We start from the raw sequence: 23,087 nt of genomic DNA, 5'->3' as shown, positions 1-23,087 counted from the left end.
TGCCTTCGGCTCAGGGCATGATCCCGGGGTCCTGGGATGGAGTCCCACATCGGGTTCCCTGCACGGAGCCTGCTTCTCCCTCTGCCTGTCTCTGTCTCTCTCTCTGTGTATCTCTCACGAATAAATAAATAAAATATTTTTTTAAATATTTTATTTATTTGAGAAAGAGAGTGAAAGAGAGAGAGAGAGAGAGAGCGCACAAGCGGGGGGGGGGGGGCGTTGGTTGGGGAGGAAAGGGAGAAGCAGACTTCCAGCTGAATGGGGAGCCTGATGTGGGACTCGATCTGAGGACCCTGAGATCATGACCTGAGCTGAAGGCATATACTTAACCAACTGAGCCACCCAGGTGCCCTTGAATGGTACTCTTTAAATGGGTGAGCATCATGCTATGTAAATTATAGTATAATATAACTGTTTTTGTTTTTGTTTTTTAATAATACAATTGTTAAAAGAAAAAGACAAAGACAAAAACCTGGTAGGAAAATTGCCAGAAATGTTGAGATGGTTCACAGGAAATGAAAGGCAATTGCTTTTGAAACATTTGAAAAAGTGCTCAGCATCATTCTTCATGAAAGCAATGCAAATGCAGTGGAGGGCAGATTTGTTTTCTGATTAGGATAATAATATCTTCCTTGGGAGTAAAGATTGGGTGGGTTTTGTAGCAGCTCCCTTATATAAGTTCGGTGGTTTCCTAGGCTCACTGTTCCTCTGGTATGATACAAACTTACCTGGACACAGCATCTACCTAGGCTGCTCCTCCTCATCCCCATGGGACTTGAGGGGCAAGATGAACCAATGCCAACATGAAGCTCAGGCTCCAGCTCTACCATAAATAATAGATTCTCCTGTTTTTGACCTAAGAGTCTAAGGTCTTCTGGCAACACTCACTAAGGCTATCTTGTTATCATGCAAGGAAGGTAAAATCTCACACCCTTTCCACTTCTAGACTGCTAAAAGTCCCAAAGCTTGACATCACACTATGTTGGTAATCTTAGGGATAAACAGGTATTCTTTTTTTAAATCAAGACTTTATTTTGGGGGTACCTGGATGGCTCAGTTGGTTAAGCAGCTGACTCTTGATCTCAACTCAACTTTGATCTCAGGATTGTGAGTTTAAGCCCTGTGTTGGGGCTCTGTGCTGGCTTGGAACCTACTTAAAAAGATAATAGTGGGGCAGCCCAGGTGGCTCAGTGGTTTAGCGCAGCCTTTGGCCAGGGCTTGCTCCTGGAGACCCAGGATCGAGTCCCATGTCGGGCTCCCTGCATGGAGCCTGCTTCTCCCTCTGCCTGTGTCTCTGCCTCTCTGTCTCTCTGTCTCTCTCATGAGTAAGTAATTAAAATCTTAAAAAAATAGTAATAAAGTAAAATATAAAAGACTTTATTTTGAAGTAATCTCTACACTCAACATGAGGCTCAAACTCACAACCCCCAAATAAAGTCTCATGCTCCAGTGACTGATCTAGCCAGGTGCCCCAGAAATAGGTATTCTTAAACATTGCTAGTGGGATTGAAAAATGGTAAGACCTCTCTGGAGGGAAAATTGGGCAATATTTAACAAAATTATTATATGTGCATTTGCCCTTTGATTCAGTTATGTTTCTAGGAACCTAGCTGAAAACGTACCTTCACATATGCAAAATATGATATGCATTGTGTACTCTGCATTGTGAAATTACTTGTGATCAGAAAAGCTTGAAAACAAATCCAAGTATCCATCAAGAGAAGAATGATTGAATAATCTAGGGCATATCCACACATAAACATATTTGTATATACTTGTACATATATATATACTTATTTTTATGAAAAAAGGAAGAATAAACAAGATATTTTTGAAAGTGGAAATGATTCCTTATTGAGTATGGGTAGAATGGGTGTAAAGGAGTAAAGGTGAGAGCAAAATGTCAATTCCCTGGCTACCCTTTTAATGTAGCTTTGACATCTGAACCATGGAAATGATTTAAATATTCAAAAAATAAAATTAAATAAATAAGAAAAAAACCCTGAAATTGAACACAAACAGAAACCACTGAGTGGAACTGACTATAAAAACTAATCACGGGGATCCCTGGGTGGCGCAGCAGTTTGGCGCCTGCCTTTGGCCCAGGGCGCCATCCTGGAGACCCAGGATTGAATCCCATGTCAGGCTCCCGGTGCATGGAGCCTGCTTCTCCCTCTGCCTGTGTCTCTGCCTCTCTCTCTCTCTCTCTCTCTGTGACTATCATAAAAAAACAAACAAACAAACAAACAAAAAAAAACAACTAATCACACTGAGAAAATATATATTTTTTAAGATTTTATTTTTAAGTAATCTCTATACCCAATGTGGGGCTCGAACTTGCAACCCCCAGATCAAGATCACTTGCAACCCACATCCCCACTGACTGAGCCAGCTAGGGGCCCTGAAAAAATAATTACTTAAAAGTTATTTTGGAACATAAAACACTGTAACAATTTCCCCACATGAAGTCTAAGGACAAATAAAAGTAGGAAGATATTTTGAACTGTATTCAATAAGTTTATTGTCAGGTAATATTGTTGTTCTTGTGCTTTTACATATTATAAAATAAAACAAATAAGGAACTATTAATGTTATTAGAAACCAAGATTTCCAAGTTAGGAAGATAAGGAAAAAAAGCACTATAAGGGTACCCGGTTGGCTCAGTGGGTAGAGCATGTGACTCTTGATCTCGGGATTGTGAGTTTGAACCCCATGTTGGGGGTGGAGATTACTTAAAAAGTAAAATCTAAAAAAAAAAAAAAGGAGGGCAGCCCGGGTGGCTCAGCGGTTTAGCACCGCCTTCAGCCCAGGGCCTGATCCTGGAGACCTGGGATCGAGTCCCACGTCAGGCTCCCTGCATGGAGCCTGCTTCTCCCTCTGCCTATGTCTCTGCCTCTCTCTCTCTCTCTCTGTATCTCTCATAAATAAATGAATGAAATCTTTTTTAAAAATTAAAAAAATAAAAAAAAGGAAAATCTCTGTGATGATAACTTTGAGTCAGAATTGTCAATATCAACTCATTATATATAGTGCCTAGTATGTGAGCCAGGCATAGGAGATACAACAGTAAATAATCAAGGTAGAGACCCTACTGCAATAGAATTTACAGTAGATACATACATTAAATGAATAATTGTACAAATAATTAGTTGAATTAAGCCTGGCATTTCACAGGAGTTTAAACTATCACTGTTCAGCACATGAAGTTCCTCAGCCTGAAAAATAGCCCAGCCTGAAATGAAGCATTCTTTTTAAGACAAAATACTCAGTGTCTGCTTTTTTTCCTTTTTTTTTTTTTTTTTTAAGATTTTATTTACTTATTCATGAAAGACATAGAGGGAGAGAGAGAGGCAGAGACATAGGCAGAGGGAGAAGCAGGCTCCCTGCAGGAAACCCGATGTGGGACTCAGTCCTGGGACTCCAGGATCATGCCCTGAGCCAAAGACAGACGCTCAACCACCCAGGCCTCCCTCAATGTCTGCTTTAAGAAAGAATGTAAGTGCTCAGAGTGAGAGCCAAAAGTGAAGAGTTTGGATCACTCCACATGTGTGGGTAGTTTTAGTTTTCTGGTGGCAGGAATGAAACAGGGCCATGCTGAGTTGTTTGGGCTTGCACTGACAAGCAGTGGTGCTTGCACTTCTCAGACAAGATTGAGAAATACTCTATATCTTCTCATCTCTCTCTAGTAAGGAACATCTTGCCTTGAGCCAAACAAGGTCTGAAAGGAACTGGCAGCTAGTTTTCAGTGCAGCCCCCAATTTTTGTGGGCAAAGATGTCCTGTGGTACTTTGAGCGATTGTGTCACTCATCAAGATTAGTGCAGCATCAGTGACTGAATTTAGAGTGGAGAAATCAGGAGCTAGATCTAAAGTGAGAGCTCCAGGTTGAGCCTTCATGGCGTGCCATCTTGTAAGGTGTGCAAAGATGGGATGACCCCTGAGTGTACACCATCTGTTTCCAACTTTGTAAAGATCTGTGGCTGTGAAAGTTTCCTTGAAAAGACTAGCACTCCTGGAAGATTTACAAGTGTATAGGACTCTTCCTTTCCGGTACAATGTGATAAGGAGTTTCAGATTCCTGGTTGCCTGGCCTATGAGGTGTTTGCCATCCAAAAAGTTGCTTCATGACTGCATCCAGTTACCTAGGAAACCAACCCAGACTGAAGGAATGGTCCCAAATGAAGCTGGGTGGTCTCCCAAAGGAAAGTGAATACAAATTCAGCAGTTTGACAGTGTATGTTAGCCATATCATCAGCAAACTGTCATCAGTTGGACATATGTGTGGGAGTGACTAAGGATGCAAAGGACAATATTAAAGGACAGGGACCTTCTAGGAAGTGGTGTGCTGGTAAATATTTAACGATAGATTCTCTGGGAAAGCAGGAGTCGGGGAGGCCCTGATACGTAGTTTTCTGTTTTCCATGGCATAAATGTTTCCACAGGCTGATTTCTTTCAAGAATTTAATCAGCAAGGCTCCTGACAACTCAACAATTGATTCCCCTTAGCTGATTCTATTTGGCTCCAGCAAACCATTGCTTCTAGGTACCATAGTTAAGAGGTAACAAGCTGTCAACAATTCAGAACCTAAACCCAAAGAGGTAAAGGAAAATACCTAGGAAAATTAAAACATGCATACAGATTGAAGCGTGACCATGTGTGGTGCCAGTACCCTCACTTCCCATGTTCTCTGGGTCTTGGGTGGTTGCCTTTGTGCAGTCATTAGTTTTTTCTGATAGTCCAGAGTGGAAGCTGTTTTCTTGCAGTTTTTGGCTTCTGGAGGACTCCTAAGAATTCTCCGGTTGAGGTCTATAGCAGGAACAGTCTTTCTGAGTCAAGGAGGGCGTCTTTCTCCTTCATTAACACACAGGAAGCAAGGATCAACATACTAGGGTATAGGTGCTGTGTTAGTTATTAAGAATAGTGCCTATAAGGCACAATTTCTACTGAGCTCAAGGGCAGTGTTTTTCTCATGTCTTTTTAAGATGACACCTCTGGGTTTTATTTTATTTTTATTCTTTAAAAGATATTATTTACTTATTTGAGAGGGAGAGCAAGACAGAGAGAGTGAGCAGGGAGCATGAGCCAGGTGGTGGGGAGCAGGGAGTGGGAGGGCAGAGGGAGGAGAAGAAGCAGGCTCCCCGCTGAGCAGGGAGCCCTATGCAGGGACTCATGGGTTTATGACCAGAGCCAAAGGCAGATGCCCAACCAGCTGAGCCACCCAGGTGCCCTCCTCTGGGTTTTATTTATTTATTTATTTTTAAAATTTTTTCCTCTGGATTTTATTTTATTTTTATTTTTTTAATTTATTTTTATTTTTATTTTTTTTAATTTTTTATTTATTTATGATAGTCACAGAGAGAGAGAGGCAGAGACACAGGCAGAGGGAGAAGCAGGCTCCATGCACCCGGAGCCTGATGTGGGATTCGATCCCGGGTCTCCAGGATCGCGCCCTGGGCCAAAGGCAGGCGCCAAACTGCTGCGCCACCCAGGGATCCCTCCTCTGGATTTTAAATGGTGAATAGGGATTATTGAAGGATTTGAAGGATTATTTATTTATTTATTAAAATATTTTTATTTATTTATTCATGATAGACATAGAGAGAGAGAGGCAGAGATACAGGCAGAGGGAGAAGCAGACTCCATGCCGGGAGCCTGATACAGGACTCGATCCCGGGACTCCAGGATTGCACCCTGGGCCAAAGGCAGGTGCTAAACTGCTGAGCCACCCAGTGATCCCCTTGAAGGATGTTTTAGATAAGCAACTCATATCTGTTGATAAAATTGTGCATTGATTCCACTTACATGAGCTACCTCGCATAGTTAAATTCATAGAGACAGATAGTAGAATAATGGTGGCTGGGGTCTAGGGGAAGAGGAAAGGGGCAGTTTAATGAACATGGAATTTCAATTTTGCAAGATGAGAAAAGTTCTAGCAATGGTAGAACTTTTGGTGGTGATGGTGGTGATGGTTTATACAATATCAATGTACTTAATACCACTGAACTTAAAAATGGCTAAAATGGTAAATCTTACATTAATTATACTTGACCATAACTTTAAAAAAGTTAACTGAATATATCATGTAAGTCATTTGTAATATCTGGCTCTATCAGCCTGTAATAAGGCAAAGTGTATAACTAGGGACATTTACAGGTAGGTAAGATGCCTAACTATTAATAGGTTGAGAGTCAATGGGCCAGCTATGCAGTTGATTTCATTGTCATTAGGACCAAAGGCAACAATTTAGGCCAAGTTCCAGAGTTTCTAAAAATTTAACTAGAGTTGAGAATTCTGTTTGTCTTTTCTGTATTATCTGAGGATGGAGGATGATATGGGCAGTGAAGTATTGAGCCTTATAAAACTCATTAATGATAAATTTTTTTTTTAATGAAAATTTCAATGAAATTAATGTTTCTTCCCTGGAGAGAGAGGATGTTAAGATTCTTTAAGTAGGAAAGTCTATGCTGCTGGTAAAGTTGTGGCTCTCTGAAAAGAGAGAACTTGATTCCGATAATAAACACACAGTTACCAAAACACATTCATTTCCCGATGTTGGGGCAATTTTTTACCATGCATTTGGAGGTGCTCAAAGAAGCTTTGGTTCAGGGCAGCCCAGGTGGCTCAACGGTTTAGTGCTGCCTTCGGGCCAGGGTGTGATCCTGGAGACCCGGGATCCAGTCCCATGTTGGGCTCCCTGAATGGGCCTGCTTCTCTCTGCCTCTCTCTCTCTGTGTGTGTCTCTAATGAATAAATAAATAAATAATTTTTTTTTAAAAGAAGAAGCTTTGGTTCTATTCTCTTTTCTGTCTTTAGTTTTGCCAGGATTTTGTTGCAAGCAGGTTAGAATATGTACTTTAAACATCCTTGATTATGCTTTGAAGTGTTTCCACATCCATTGTTGGAGTAAGGTGGTCACCAAGCTGTCTTTGCTGTGGTAATAAGACTGAAGAGCTTGCCTACTAGGTTAATTACTAAGGATGGAAGAGGGTAGGATCCTCTCTTGAAGTATGACATATAATTAATTTAGAAGAATGTAATCAATAGTTACTTTGGGAGAGAACATGTTATGGTCTGTAAGGACACCGATAAACCTCCAGGGCCTTTTAAGTCATAAGGTATACTATGATTGGTCTTGATTAATAATGGTATTTAATCCTAGAAACAATAATTTATGTAAAACTGTACCAGTTTTAGTGCTTAGCCATTGGATATCTCAGCAATCTTTTTGTTTTTTATATCTTATTTATTTATTCATGAGAGGCACAGAGAGAGAGAGAGAGGCAGAAACATAGGCAGAGAGAGAAGCAGGCTCCATGCAGGGATCCCAATGCAGGATTCGATCCAGGGACTCCAGGATCACACCCTGGGCAGAAGGCAGGTGCTAAACCTCTGAGCCACCCAGGGATCCCTTAGCGATCTTTAATAAGGAAGTAAGAGCAATGAAGCAGAGCTGAGGGGGTCATTGGTAAGTGTGCAGAAGAGAGTTAACACAGCAAGCCTGAAGTGATACTTAGAAGGGCCTGCTTGCATAGTTAGCCCTTGGCTGGATTTTGGGAGTGTTCCCACTGTTCCCCACTGGTAAGAGTGGCTCACTGTGCTCAGACTGTGCAAACAACGTGGCTTATGCTGAACACCTGCTTTCCTTCTGGGTATCTGGAGTTTTGGTACATGCTGAGCAGACGGTGGTTACATGACTAGCCCCTAATAGAAACATTGGTCACTGCATCTCTAATAATCTTCCCTGGGCAGAAACATTAGAAGCATTCAGAATGTCAACAAATCAGCTGCAGCTTTTTTTTTTGCAATTACAGAGTGGTATTCAGTTAACAGAACAACAATTATTTTGTAGAAGCTGCATCAGAGACAACTGAAGATGAAAAGCTACCATCCTCATATATAACTAATTTGTGCTGTGCACCAGTAAGAACCTGCTTTAAATTTCCACGCCAATTTACAACCCCCATACTGTACCAGGCAAAGTTAGTGTCTATTGAAAATACCACCAGGACAGGCTATCTAAAGACACTTTAGGTAGTGTGTTAACTATACAAAAAAAAAGACACTGTACAGTTTAAAAACAAATCTTAGGGGCACCTGGGTGGCTCAGTGGTTGAGCATCTGACTTGGACTCAGGTCGTGATCCCGGGGTCCTGGGATCAAGTCCCATATCAGGCTTCTTGCAGGGAGCCTGCTTCTCCCTCTGCCTCTCTCTGTGTCTCTCATGAATGAATAAATAAAATCTTAAAAAACAAATAAAAACAAATCTTACACAGCCTTACATTTCAATTTTTTTCTTTAAAAGGAGTGAGTTGTGTACAGGAGGGTTAAATGCTTTATAGACATGAAAAAAAAAACTGCACTAGAACCAACTTATTCATCATCTTCTTCATCTTCATCTTCCTCCTCCTCCTCTTCATCTTCCTCATCTTCCTCTTCTTTTTCTTGCTCTTTTCAGCCTTGACAACTCCCTTTTTTTGCTGCGTTAGGCTTTCCTTTAGCTTGGTATGCAGCAATATCCTTTTTGTATTTTTCCTTCAGCTTAGGAGCTTTCTTTTCATAAGTAGCTGCTTGTCATCTGCAGCAGTGTTATTCCATATCTGTCCAGTTTCTTTTTTTTTTTTTCTGTCCAGTTTCTTTGCAACATCACCAATGGATAGGCCGGTATGCTCTCCTTTGAGTTTTGGGTGATACTCAGAACAAAACAAGAAAAAGGCCGAGGGAGGCTTCTTGGGCACATTGGGATCATTGAACTTCTTTTTTGTTTCCCTTTATGGGAGATACATTCAAGAGTTTTCATTTCTCTTTCATAATGGGCCTTGTCTGCCTTAGCCATGTCTTCAACTTTTCCTCTCTCTTTAGCGGACATGGTCTTCCACCTTTCTGAGCACTTCTTTTTTTTTTTTATTTTTATTTTTATTTTTTTATTTATTTATGATAGTCACAGAGAGAGAGAGAGAGAGAGAGGCAGAGACATAGGCAGAGGGAGAAGCAGGCTCCATGCACTGGGAGCCCGATGTGGGATTCGATCCCGGGTCTCCAGGATCGTGCCCTGGGCCAAAGGCAGGCGCCAAACCGCTGCGCCACCCAGGGATCCCTTTCTGAGCACTTCTTAGAAAACTCTGAGAAGCTGACCGAAGCATCTGGGTGCTTCTTCTTGTGCTCCTCTCAGCAGGTTTGCACAAAGAATGCATATGATGACATTTTGCCTGTTGGCTTCTTAGGCTCTCCTTGGCTCATGTTTAATTATCTTCCTCAACAGAGTTGCCCAGTACCTGTCTGGCTCTCATTTGCCCCGGTGCTGTCTCTATGGAGCTCTATGGAGCTCAATGGCTGTGAAAGCGGGAGCCAGATGCCACACATGTGAATTTTCATTGATGGGCAAAGAGGGTACTCTGTGTGACCCTTAATGGGACAGTGTTATGGGCTGAACGTATCCCCCATCCCATTCATATGTTGAACCCCTAACCCCCAATGGTACTGTATTTGGAGATAGGACCTTTATGGAAGTAATTAAAAGTTAAATGAGGTTATTAGGTCAGACTCTGAAATGACAGGATTAGTGACTTTAAAAGATCTCTTTCTTTTTTTTTTTTTTTTTTTTTAAGGAGATCTCTTTCCCTCTACAAACACAGACACACACAGGAAAATGCATGTGTAGACACAATGAGAAGGCAGCTGTCTACAAGACAGGGAGAATTCTCACCAGAAATGGAATGGCCAGCACTTTGGTCTTAGGTTTCTAGCTTCCAGAACTGTGAGAAAATAAATCTTTGTTGTCTAAGCTACCCAGTGTGTGGTATTTTGTTATGGCAGCTCTAGGAAACAAACACAGACTCCCTCAGGAAGGGCAACTTGTCTTTCAAAATTAAGACTAGTATTCCCATACACTGTTTCGTCCCTTTCTTACGTATGTGTTCTCCAATAATATGAGATTGTTTCACATATGTTAAAGCTTTTGTGAAAATAGTGTCCAAATGTATATATTCTTCAGCAATTTGTTATTTATTTATGCATGCTGCATCTTATATTTGTGAGATTTATCTTGCACTAGTTCTAGAATGGTGTAAAATATTTTTTTTATTTTTATTTTTTTTTTAGAGAGGGAGAGGGAGGAGAGGGTAAGAGGGAGAGAAGGAATCCTAAGTAGGCTTCAGGCCAGCATGGAGCCGGATGTAGGGCTCCATCTTACAACCCTGAAGTCATGACCTGAGCCAAAATCAAGAGTTGGATGCTTAACAGATTGAGCCACCCAGGTGCCCCAATTTTCTAAAATGCAAATACAGTATTGCTTCCTGGATTAAGATGCTTCAGGTTTTCCACCCCAAAAAACAGGGATGTAGAACACAAGCACCTAAACAGAACAAATAAAGGGTTGAGTGTGGCACACGGAGATGCCTTTGAATGTTTTCAGGTGGGAATCACTCCCTGCATTGTTAAATCTTTCAGTATCTCAAGAGAAGTAGAAAATTTGGAATTTCATTTGAAAGCTGCCATATTTTGAATATAGCTAACTAATTTTTAAAAACGATTTTATTTATTTATTCATGAGAGACAGAGAGCACAAGAGAGTGAGGCAGAGACAGGCAGAGGGAGAAGCAGGCTCCATGCAGGGAGCCCGATGTGGGACTCGATCCTAGGACTCCAGGATCATGCCCTGAGCCAAAAGCAGATGCTTAACTGCTGAGCCACCCAGGCGTCCCTAGTTGACTAATTTAATTTAACAAGCACACATGTGTACACAGGTGTGTGCAACACACACACACACACACACAACCACACAGAGGGCTAAAACCAAATATAGCCTTGTACCATATGTGGCCCACATTTGCTCCATTGTGTTCTGACCTTGAAGATGAAAACCCCAAACTCCATAGCATAATACATGCTTTCAGGATCTGGCCTTTCCTCTTCCTTCAGCTTTGTCTCAAAACACTCTTTTGCTCAGAACAGTCTCTGGCATAGAGTGAGCATTCAGAACTTGCTTCCTCTTTCTCTGCTCTCCACTGTGTGAGGATAAAAGAAGATGGCCATCTACATACCAGAAAGTAGCCCCCAGCAGAACATGAACTTCTAGAATCCTGAACTTCCCAACCTCCAGAACTGTGAGAAATAGTTATTGCTTAAGCCACACAGTCTATGGTATATCTGTTACAGCATCCTGAACAAATACACCATAGACTGTGTATTGGGATATATACTTGAATCATTAGAAGATATTACAGAACTGTCATAGAACTCTCCCATGGTTGGCCAATTGGCACTGGTTCCTGGAGTGCACTTAGTATAGCACTCCTCTGTAGCAGAGCATACCTCAGGACAAATTCAGCCTCCTTTCTGTTTTTTATAAGGATTAGAAACTAAGACTTTAATTTAAAAATTTTTACATTTCAAAGGGCTGTTAAAGAAAGAAAAAAAAGAATATGCAACAGAGACTTATGTGCCTCTCAAAGCCTGAAATATTTATTTTTACTTACACAGAAAAAGGCAACTCCTTCTCTAGAGCCTACTCTAATACTGAATTCTTTAAGATATCCTTGCCACATTTTTAGATACCTTGGTTATTATTCATAGGATTGATACTGTTCTTGATATTGTTAATGTATATTTTATTCTGACAAGTTTTTTTTTTTTTTAAGATTTATTTATTTGATGGAGTTGCAGAGGGAAAAGGATGGAGACACAATCTGAAGTAGATACCTCACTGAGCACAGAGCCCCTTACAGGGCTTAATTGCATGACCCTGAGATCATGACCTGAGCTGAAATCAAGAGATGGATGCCCAACCAACTGACCCACCCAGGCACCCCTTATTCTGACAGTTTTTTAAAATTTGAATTCAATTAATTAACATATAATGTATTATTAGTTTCAGAGGTAGAGTTCAGTGATTCATCAGTCTTATATAATATCTAATGCTCATTATATCACAAGTCCACCTCATGTCCATCATCGAGTTACCCCATACCCCCACCCCACTTCCCCTAAGCAACCCTCAGTTTGTTTCCTATGATTTAAAAAAAAAAAACTTATTTATTCATGAGAGACACAGAGCACAAGAGAGTGAGGCAGAGACAGCAGAGGGAGAAGCAGGCTCCATGCAGGGAGCCAGATGTGGGACTTGATTCCAGGTCTCCAGGATCACAACCTGGGCTGAAGGCGGCACTAAACCGCTGAGCCACCCGGGCTGCCCCCTATGATTTTTTTTTTTTTTTTAAGATTTTATTTATTTGTGGGATCCCTGGGTGGCACAGCGGTTTGGCGCCTGCCTTTGGCCCAGGGCGCGATCCTGGAGACCCGGGATCCAATCCCACATCAGGCTCCCGGTGCATGGAGCCTGCTTCTCCCTCTGCCTGTGTCTCTGCCTCTTTCTCTCTCTCTCTGTGACTATCATAAATAAATAAATTAAAAAAAAAGATTTTATTTATTTGTTCATGAGAGACAGAGAGAGAGAGAGAGAAAGAGAGAGAGGCAGAGATGCAGGCAGAGGGAGAAACAGGCTCCCCACCAGGAGCCCAATGTGGGATTCCATCCAGGACCCTGGGATTGTGACCCAAGCCGAAGGCAGACACTCAACCATTGAGCCACCCAGGAGCCCCTGTTTCCTATGATTAAGAAGAGTCTCTTATGGTTTGTTTCCTTCTCTGATTTCATCTTGCTTTATTTTTCCCTCCCTTTCCCTATGATCTTGTTCTGTTTCTTAGATATTACATATGAGTGGGAGCATATGATAATTGTTTCTCTGATTGATTTACTTTGCTTAGCATAATACCCTGTAGTTCCATCCACATTGTTACAAATGTCAAGATTTCTTTCTTTCTTTTTTTTTTTTTGGCTGAGTCAGTATTCCATTGTGTGTGTGTGTATATATATATACCACCTCTTCTTAATCCATTCATCTGTTGGTGGACATGTGGACTCTTTCCATAGTTTGGCTATTGTGGACATTGCTGTAAACATTGGGGTACAGGTGCCTTTGGATCATTACATGTGTATCTTTGGGGTAAATACCCAGTAGTGCAATTGCTGGGTCATAGGGTACCTCTATTTTCAACTTTTTTTTTTTTTTTTTTAAGATTTTATTTACCTATTCATGAGAAACACAGAGAGAGAGAGGCAGAGACACAGGCAGAGAGAGAAGCAGGCTCCATGCAGGGAGACCAACGTGGGACTTGATCCAAGGACTCCAGGATCACGCCCTGGGCCAAAGTTGGCGCTAAACCTCTGGGCCACCAGGGCTGCCCTATTTTCAACTTTTTGAGGAACCTACATACTGTTTTTTAGAGTGGCTGCACCAGCTTGCATTCCCACCAACAGTGTACAAGGGTTCCCCTTTCTCCACATTCCTGCTGACATCTGTCATTCTGATAGGTGTGAGGTGGTATCTCATTGTGGATTTGATTTGTATTTCCCTGATGCTGAGTGATGTTATGCATTTTTTCATGTGTCTGTTGCCTCATTTGTATGTCATCGTCGTCGTCGTCTTCTCCTTCTTCTTTTTTTTTTTTTTTGATTTTATTTATTCATGAGAGACACACAGAGAGAGGCAGAGACACAGGCAGAGGGAGAAGCAGGCTCCATGCAGGGAGCCTGATGTGGGACTCAATCCCAGGTCTTCCAAGATCATGCTCTGGGCTGAAGGCAGCGCTAAACCTCTGAGCCACCCAGGCTGCACCCCTCTATGTCTTCTTTGGAGAAATGTCTGTTTCATGTCTTCTGCCCATTTCTTGAATGGATTATTTGTTCTTTGGGTATTGAGTTTGATAAGTTCTTTATAGATTTTGGATATTAGCCCTTTATCTGATAAGACATTTACAAGTATCTTCTCCCATTTTGTCAGTTGTCTTTTGTTTTGTCAACTGTTTCCTTGCTGTGCAAAAACCTTTTATCTTGATAAAAATCCCAATAGTTATTTTTTGCCTTTGTTTCCTTTGCCTTTGGAGATGTGTCTAGCAAGAAATTGCCATGGCTGAGGTCACAGAGGTTGCTGCCTGTCTTCTCCTCTAGGATTTTGATGGATTCCTGTTTTACATTTAGGTCTTTTATGAACTTTGAGTCTAATTTTGTGTATGGTGTGAGGAAATGGTCTAGTTTCACTCTTCTGCATGTGGCTGTCCAATTTTCCCAATTCCATTTGTTAAAGAGACTATCTTTTTTGCATTGGATATTCTTTCCTCCTTTGTTGAAGATTAGTTGACAGTAGAGTTGAGGGTCCATTTCTGGGTTCTTTGTTCTGTTCCATTGATCTATGTGTCTGTTTTTGTGCCAATTCTAACAGTTTTTAAGCAGTGGTCTACTTCATTGAGAGTAATGGTGAAAAAATATTTTCAGTACTTTGATTTTGAATAATTCTTGTCAAAATTAATGAAGTATATAATTTAGTATTAACTATTTTTTTTTTAAGATTTTATTTATTTATTCATGAGAGACACACAGAGAGAGCAGAGACATAGGCAGAGGGAGAAGCAGACTCCCTGTGGGGAGCGCAATGTGGGACTCAATCCCAGGACCCCAGGAACATGACCTGAGCCAAAGGCAGATACTCAACCCCTGAGCCACCCAGGTGTCCCAGTATTAGCTATCCTTTTATTCCATTTTTGGAAAAGAAAATCTACTTTGCTTTTAAATATAACCTTTTCCCTTCTGATGTGTACGAAAGTCTTTTTTAGTCTATTTTATTTACTTCTATTAATGCTCTATTAGGCTGCGTAGACTAACTGTTCTAGTAATCCCCAAATCTCAGTGGCTTAAGTGAATAAAAAATTATTTCTTGGTCATGTCACAGTTTAGTGTGGGACAGCAAGAAAAATCCTAGTCTACTTAGTTATTGAGATATCAGTGCTCCTTCTATCTAGCGCCTTCCAGCAGTCTCAGCAGATGAGAGGAGAAAGGGTGTGAAGGAATGCATGGAAGTTATGACTCTAGCCTGGAAGTTGGTATATCTCACTTTCACTCACATTCCACTGGCCAGAATGCAAGTATCTCACTGCATCTATCTGTAAAGGAGGCTAGGAAATGTTGCCTAGTAGTGTGCTCAGGAATAATGAACATATTTGGAGAGCAGTTAGTTTCTGCCATCTCTTCAACTCTCTTTTGCCTGCATTCTGGCAAGCTGGGAAGAAAAGAAGGGAAAGTGGAAGACATGCCTCTTCCTTTGAAGGACACAACCCAAAAGTTGTCCATGTCACTTTTGCTTACATCCCATTGGGGAAAACTTAGTAACCTGGCCACTCTTGCTGCCATGGAAGTCCTTACTTAAGGAAATGTAGTTCTTACCATGTACCCAGTTAAATTGTGAGAGTTCTTTTACTAATGAGAGTAAGATGGATATCAGGGGACAATGAGCTGTCCCTGTCACAGTCCACCCCTTCATCACTCAAATAGTTGTGCTGGATGCCTGGGTGGCTCAATCAATTGAGTGGCCAACTGTTGATTTCAGCTGGCCTCATGATCTCAGGTTCCTGGCACTGAGCCTGGGGCTCCACACTCAACAGGGAGTCTGCTGGAGATTCTCTCTCTCCCTCTTCTCCTCCCCTCTGCTCTCTCTTTCTCAAAAGAATAAATCTTAAAAAAACAAAACCAAAACAGTTGTGTCAAATTCTCTACTTTCAGTGGTGGGATACAATGGCATGTTGTGTCTCTAGGAATTAGTATCACTTCAGAGCCAGCAATTCCTGAAAACTCTGGTTATTTTTCCTTCCTTTGGTGCATTTTCACATTAGTCAATGGCTATAGGCTCCTTCCAGAAGATCAGAGAAAGAGATAGTAAAATAATTTGCCTGATACATTGGCAAGGTAGACAAGTTGGAGCTTGAGGGATAGCTGAGAAGCCAAACATACCTGGTTGCCAAATGGGAATGAGAAGGATCCCCTGGAGGGGTCAATAAGAAGCAGTTACGTCTGAGGGTGCCTAGGTGGCTCAGTCAGTTAGGTGTCCAAATCTTGGTTTTGGCTAAGGTCATGGTCTTGGTTCATGAGATGGAGCCCTGCTTCAGGTTCTGCACTCAGTGCAGAATCTGCTTGAGATTCTCTGTCTCTTCCTCCCTCTCTGTCCCTTCCCCTACTCTCTCTTTCTCTCTCTCAAATAAATAAAGTTTTAAAGAAAAAAGAAATAGTTACCTCTGGATAGTTACTCATCTGTGGGTCTGCAGTCAAGCATCCAGTGGTGGGCCTTGAGTTGCTGGGGGTCATCAGGGCTTAGCAGTTGGGAAAAACAAAGTGGATATAGGGTTGTGTCTGAGGACAAACTGAAACTTTGGAAAAGGAAACTGTTCCTTATCTTACAAAGGAAATGGCTACTGCTTTACTCCTCCCTTCTAAGTATTTTACAAGTTCTTCTTTTGGTTAAATCTAACCAGGAACCATACAGGGAAGATGGTTTCAGGAAACATAGTTTCCAATCCAGTATACCTGGTTTACAGAGGTACTCACTCAAAGAGAGCCAAATATGTGTAGCTCAAAGATCAGGGTCTCTTGGTAGAGTAGAGACTTAATACTTGCTCATGATTACATCATTTGCAACCCCGACCATACAGGGAAGATGGTTTCAGGAAACATAGTTTCCAATCCAGTATACCTGGTTTACAGAGGTACTCACTCAAAGAGAGCCAAATATGTGTAGCTCAAAGATCAGGGTCTCTTGGTAGAGTAGAGACTTAATACTTGCTCATGATTACATCATTTGCAACCCCGACTTATTCTACACAAGGCATAGGGGCCAGGTAACTGTAAGAAGGAAGATACATCGGATCAAGAATAAGAGCAATTTTGGAAGCTAGAAAATGATGTAAGGATACTTTCAAAATTCTGAGTAAAAGACACGCTTCTGGCCGTTATGGGGTAACTGACTCCAGGCTGCTTCTGGATTGAATAACCATCACTTTTGATAAAGTGGACAAAATATATGGAACAACTGTTTTCAGACATTTCAGCCAGGAAGTGGATTTGGAGATCAGAAACATCCCAGATGTGTGGCACAGCTCAGACAGGGTAGAACTATCCAACTTAAAATGCCACTGTTCCTTTGAAAACACCATGTAAGAAGTACAGGTTGTATCAGAGATAGTGATAGCGAGATTGTCCAAAAGTTTGAAGTAACCATTTTACCAATGAGGTACCCTGGCAAAAAGAGTGATCAGTTTTCAGCTTCTGCTTTGCTTTTTGGGGGTGGTCACTGTTATTACCATTCATTTCAGGTTTCATTATGTCAGCACCTCACTTCTAGATACTAAATTATGATCTGGTTAAGATACAGTTTTGGCTGGTATTGTAAAGCCAGAAAGAAGTTCTTTAAACAAGATAAAACTTTATTTCTGTCCTAGAACCTTCTATGCATTATGGTAAGATGACTCCACAGTGTTAGGGTCCTGGGCTCCCCCCATCTTTTGTTCTGCTGTCTTCAGGATCCTGTCTTGGAGTTAAGATGGCTGCTCCAGGGCAGCCCGGGTGGCTCAGCGGTTTGGTGCCGCCTTCAGCCCAGGGCCAGATCCTGGAGACCTGGGATTAAGTCCCACGTCAGGCTCCCTGCATGGAGCCTGCTTCTCCCTCTGCCTGTGTCTCTGCCTCTCTCTCTCCCTCTCTGTGTGTCTGTCATGAATAAATAAATAAAATCTTAAAAAAAAAAAAAAAAAAAAAGACTGCTCCAGCACTCACCAGCACGTGTAATTTCAAGGAGAGCAGAGGAAATGGAGGGCATGCCTCTACTCTTTAAGGGCACAACCCTTACATTCCATAAGCCAGCCCTTAGTCACATGGCCACATCTTGTGTAAAGGAGGCTAGATATTGTAGCCTTTGGATGGGTTGCCTGTGTATAGCTAAAATTTAGGAATTCTTATTAAAGGAATGAGTAGCAAATAGATAAGGGACAAGTAGTTTCTGCCACAAATGACTTTCATGAAAAGAACTTCTATAAGACAAAGCAGATAGGATCTAAGGTGAACCAATCCAAAGGTTAAAAATGGGAGAAAGAAAAAGAAAAAAAGAGAAGCAGATTTCTTGGTAGGAAATGATTCCAGGCTTAGATAAATTCAATGAGAAATACTGTGAAACTGATACTCCTTTTTGTCTGTCATCAAAGTTCCTACTTAATTTTACAGTTCCATTAAATGTCATGTCTCTGATATCCCTGAATATTTTGATTGTATCTTTAGGCATTTGCCATGCTGTAACATACCTAGCTTTGTAACTCTCTCAAGGTGACTCAGAAGGAGTATCAAAATAGTTAAGATCAGAGCCCCTGTTACTGGCCTATATGAAGGCAAGATGACCTGATGTCTGAGATTTGCTTTAAAACACTCTAGCAAAAGATGAAACAGGGGGAATTGATGGAGCATGATTTATAAAATGTTGATTTGTTGGAGCTGTGTAACGAGGGCCTGGTGGTCATAATACTGTTTCTCTCTTGTGTATGTTAATAAATATTTCTTTTAAAAAGATTTATTTATCTATTCATGAGAGACACACACACAGAGGCAGAGACACAGGCAGAAGGAGAAGCATGCTCAATGCAGGGAGCATGATACTCCAGGATCACACCCTGAGCCAAAAGCAGAAGCTCAATGGCTGAGCCACCCAAGCGTCCCGACAAATTTGTAATATAACAAAGCATAAGACCAGTCCCTGGAGATAGCCAGCTGCAGGTTCAAACCCTAGTGTCACCATTTACTATCTAAATGACTTTAGCTCTCTATAAATTCAGCTTTTCGAAGTGGGAATAATGTATGGGCCTTTAGGATTCTTTCTTTTCTTTCTTTCTTTTTGTTTTTTTAAAGATTTTATTTATTTATTCATGAGAGACACACACACATACAGAGAAAGAGAGAGGCTGAGACTGAGGGAGAAGCAGGCTCCATGCAGGGAGCCCGACGTGGGACTGTGGGATGTGGGACTGTGGGACTTGATCCCATGTCTCCAGGATCACGCCCCAGGCTGAAGGCGGCGCTCAACCGCTGAGCCACCCAGGGATCCCAGGCCTTTAGGATTCTTGTAAAGATTAAAGAGACAGAATCTGAGATATCTAGCACAAGGTTTGGCCCTTTGTAGTTGCACTAATAAGGATGCCTGCTAGCAAGCAACAGAAACTGTCCCTGATTTTGGCTAATTCCCGACATGCAGATATTACCAGGCAGTGGGAGAACTTGAGCTCTGATTTCTAGACCTAGAGCGTTTTCTCTTACCACACTCATTCAACACCGTACCTTGACCTGGTACATTGCAATTTATGCCTTTGAAGAAAAGGAATATAGTTTGGGCGCATATCTGGAATTTGGGACACTGGGCTCTGGGGGGGTGGGGGGTGGGGTGGCTGCGGGGCTTAGGTGACTAAGTGCCGCAGAGTGGCCTGGCCCCGGGCTGGTAGCTCGGTGGACGCTGGTAAACTGGACCGGGTTTACCCCGAGCAGGCGCGGACCGACTGCCTCCAGAACTCCTGCGCGCCCTCCCCGCCTCGCTCCCCCCGGGGTCCCGGCACGCGCCCGGCCGCGGGGCTGCGGGTTTCCTGGGTTCGACCGGTCGCTCCCTCCTCCCGTCCTGCGCGGCAGGGGGCGGGGCCGCGGGTCCCGGCGCGTGATTGGCGAAAGCGCTGGCGCTCCCTTCTCCGCCCCTTAGGCGGGGTGAGAGGTCAGCAGAGCGCCGGTCTGCAGGGGCGACAATGGCGGGGCTCTGGGTGGGGATGGCGGCGCTCGTCGCGGCCGGACGGCGTGAGCGGCGATGGCTGCAGCCGCTGATGCGGAGCGCAGCGCTGTGGACCCTGAAGGTGAGGAGCGACCGGGCTCCCCGCGGACCTGGGCTTCGCTGGGCTCGCCGCCGGGCACCGCCTGGGGGTTGGCGGGTGCGGCGGGGAGGGCGGCGGGGAGCACCGCGGGGTTCCCGGCCGTCCGCGCCCCTCGTCCCTCTCCCACCGAGGCCGCGCTGCAGCGCGCCGGAGCGGGCGCCACCCGCCGCAGCCCTTGCCGCGAGGCTCGTGGAGGGCAGAGGGGCCCAGCGAGCCGGCCGGCGTGCGCTTTCGGCTGGCCTGCCCGGGAGCGGCTGACAGCCCTCTGGCCATTCTGGACGTGCATTCCCCGCGCTCACGCTCGCGCCCAGCGGCTCGGCTTGGCCGTCGGCTTCCTAGGGTGAATTTTTAAGCGTCCTTACAGTTTCCATTTTCTCTTGCCTCTTCCCTAATTTGCCTCTTGCCTCTTTCCTAACTGAATTGCTGCTGAAGTACAGCTAGGGTTGTGAGTTTATCTCAACTTTTAAAGTATCTGCGATGCCAGGATTGCTACCTCCTTTTACGTTTTGGTTGAGAGCCTAGTTTAAATTATTACATAGCAGTATACTGTATATTCTGTGAATTTATTTTTCTTTTCTACGTAGTGGTTAGCCAGGTTTTTGTACTGTTCTAAACACATTTTGCCACTGTTTGTGTATGCCCCAAGGTTTCATGGTGGCAGCCTTGGCATGTATGTTGGAGTGTTTCTGGGTGGCTGTTAACACTTTCTCTTGAAAATGGAGTCTCTTGCAGTTTCTGAACAGAGATAACCTTACTTTGTTAATAAGATTTATTATGTTATTTGAACAAATTCTTTAAAATAAAGATCTCCCTGAAAATCACCTGCCATCTGGTTCAGTCTGCTTGTTAAACTTACCTAAAAAAATTTTTTAAAAAAATTGTCACATAATATGATTTATTGTCATTGAACTCTAGAATTGGAAGACATTTCAGAGATGATCTGGGCCATCCAACTCTTTTAAAGAGGAGGGAACTGAGGCCCAGGTAAGCAGTGGAGCTGGAGCTGGAGCTGGAAATGGAAGTAAGCCTGCACCTGTACTAGCTTAGCGTCAACTTTGGAATGCCACTCTTAAAGTACACAATATTCTTTATGTTGCCACAAAATTTATTGTTTTTAAATGCTTTGTGTTTGTAATCATTTTTTGGCCACATCAACTGCAGTTTCCACAACTCTTAGCATTTACATAGGAGTCTGGAACTTGGGGTAGTGGAAAGGAATGGCCTGTGGAGTCACACAGATGAAGTTTTGTAGGGTATTAGATAAGTCACTTTGCTGGGCCTCAGCTTCTTCCTTTCAGCTACTTTTTTATTCAACACATCTTTATTGGATTATTCCTGTGTTCCATTGATAGGGAACAAGTATAGTTTCTGCTCTTTTAGACATTTTTGTCTATTAGGGAGAGAGAGATAAATGTAAAATGGTATTAGGTGAGAGGTCTTGGTGCTATAAGAAAATAAAATGGAGGGATTTGATCAAATCAAGATTTTGAGCTCTATGTCATAAATATTGTTGTGGTGTTTACTTGAATTAATTTATTAAATCCTCACAACAGCTATATAATCTGCTTATAGATGAAGAAATTGAGGCACAAAGTGTTTTGTGACCTGCTCAAAGCTATGGAATTAGTAAATGGCAGAACTAGGATTTAGAACTCCAGAATTGGTGTCCTTAATCATGCTATACTGCTTAAGAGAAAGGAATGTTTTCCTTTGGAAGTGAAAACTAAAACAAATTTTGAAGGGTAAAGTGACCTTTTTGTAGGCAAAGAGAAGAGATGAGTGTTAAATGTGCAAGAACATCACATCCAAAGGTCCTATGGCCAGAGGGAATGACAAGATAGAAGCACTGGGAAAACCTGATGAGGCAGTTTGTGCAGATATTAGATGGTGCTAGGAAGGTAGGTGTGAATCCTATCATGCTGTGCTTTGTAGATCAAGCTATTAGTTTTGGTCCTTTTTTAAAAATATTTTATTTATTTTTAGAGCGAGAGGTCAAGGAGCATGAAACAGGGTGGGGTATAGGGTGGGGAGAAGCAGAAGGGGAGGGAGAAGCAAACTCCCCGCTGAGCTGGGAGGCTTATGTGGGGGCTCTGTCCCACGACCCTTGGGATCATGACTTGAGCCGAAGGCAGATGCTTAACCAACTGAGCCACCCATGTGCCCCTTAGTTTTTGTCTTTATCTTTTAGTAATGTGAAGCCATTCATGTTGGAGGCAAGTGGGATTACACTGACATTTTAGATTGGTGAAGGTGAGAGGAAAGATGTTACAGTATTTACTGCTAGATATTAATTATACACTGTTGTGTAATATGTAAACTTTGAATTTTTCTTTCCTCCTTTCTTTCAGTGTGTTGGCAGAGACTGCGAGACTGCATCTTGTCTATTTCCGTGTGTTTTTTTTTTTTTTAAAGGTTTTATTTATTTATTCATGAGAGACACAGAGGGAGAGAGGCAGAGACACAGGCAGAGGGAGAAGCAGGCTCCATGCAGGGAGCCCGACGTGGGACTCGATCCCGGGTCTCCAGGATCACACCCTGAGCCGAAGGCAGGCGCTAAACCGCTGAGCCATCCAGGGATCCCCCTATTTCTGTGTTCTTAGCCCAGTATTTGGTACAATAGGTGCTGGATGTGTGATAGTACTGACTGGAGTAGAGTTATGTTTGTGACAGTAAGGAATTCCTTTTGCAGGTGGGAGGAATGTCCGGAGTTCACTGTCACCTCTGGGAAAGAGCTTGGAAGAACTTGAATAGCTGCTTAGCTTCTCTCTGTGCTTCTCTTTCATGAATTTTTTTTTTTAAATTTATTTTAATTAATTAATTTATTTATGATAGTCACAGAGAGAGAGAGAGAGAGGCAGAGACATAGGCAGAGGGAGAAGCAGGCTCCATGCACCGGGAGCCTGATGTGGGATTCGATCCCGGGTCTCCAGGATCGCGCCCTGGGCCAAAGGCAGGCGCCAAACCGCTGCGCCACCCAGGGATCCCTCTTTCATGAATTTGAAATGTGCTCCACTGAATCTGCATCTGAGGTAGAAGCATTTGAAGATTTTTTTTTTAAAGAATTTATTTATTTATTCATGAGAGACCCACAGAGAGAGGCAGAGACATAGGCAGAGGGAGAAGCAGGCTCCCTGCGGGGGAGCCCAACTCAGGACTCAATCCCAGGACCCCATCACACCCTGAGCCAAAGGCAGACACTCACCAACTGAGCCATCCAGGCTTTCCTCATTTGAAAATTTTATTCCTCTCATTCCTCTTTCCACTCCTGTAACCATTTGGTTGGTTAGAAAGCAGTCTGGCAACTCTAGACCCTAGTGT

The 23,087-nt window shown here is 42.7% G+C and overlaps 1 protein-coding gene and 1 pseudogene across 6 annotated transcripts in view; one reads left to right on the top strand and one right to left on the bottom strand.

Moving 5' to 3' along the window:
• Positions 1-23,087, top strand: part of PCCA (propionyl-CoA carboxylase subunit alpha) — a 461,536-nt gene that overhangs the window by 40,047 nt on the left and 398,402 nt on the right. For 4 of the 6 annotated variants that reach the window (XM_077855071.1, XM_077855068.1, XM_077855074.1 and 1 more), the window contains exon 1: positions 19,604-19,751. The exons of the other annotated variants lie outside the window; for them this stretch is intronic. In XM_077855071.1, the coding sequence (XP_077711197.1) occupies positions 19,647-19,751 (105 nt within the window). In that variant the 5' untranslated portion in view covers positions 19,604-19,646. Of the gene's footprint in view, positions 1-19,603; positions 19,752-23,087 lie in introns of those variants that run through there. 6 annotated transcript variants of the gene reach the window in all.
• Positions 8,255-9,237, bottom strand: LOC144287440 (high mobility group protein B1-like; annotated as a pseudogene).

This window comes from Canis aureus, chromosome 17 (assembly GCF_053574225.1).
Source record: "Canis aureus isolate CA01 chromosome 17, VMU_Caureus_v.1.0, whole genome shotgun sequence".
In the NCBI taxonomy this organism is placed as follows: domain Eukaryota; kingdom Metazoa; phylum Chordata; class Mammalia; order Carnivora; family Canidae; genus Canis; species Canis aureus.
The sequence above is the reverse complement of the archived record's forward strand: the minus strand, read 5'-3'. Positions and strand labels throughout refer to the sequence as shown.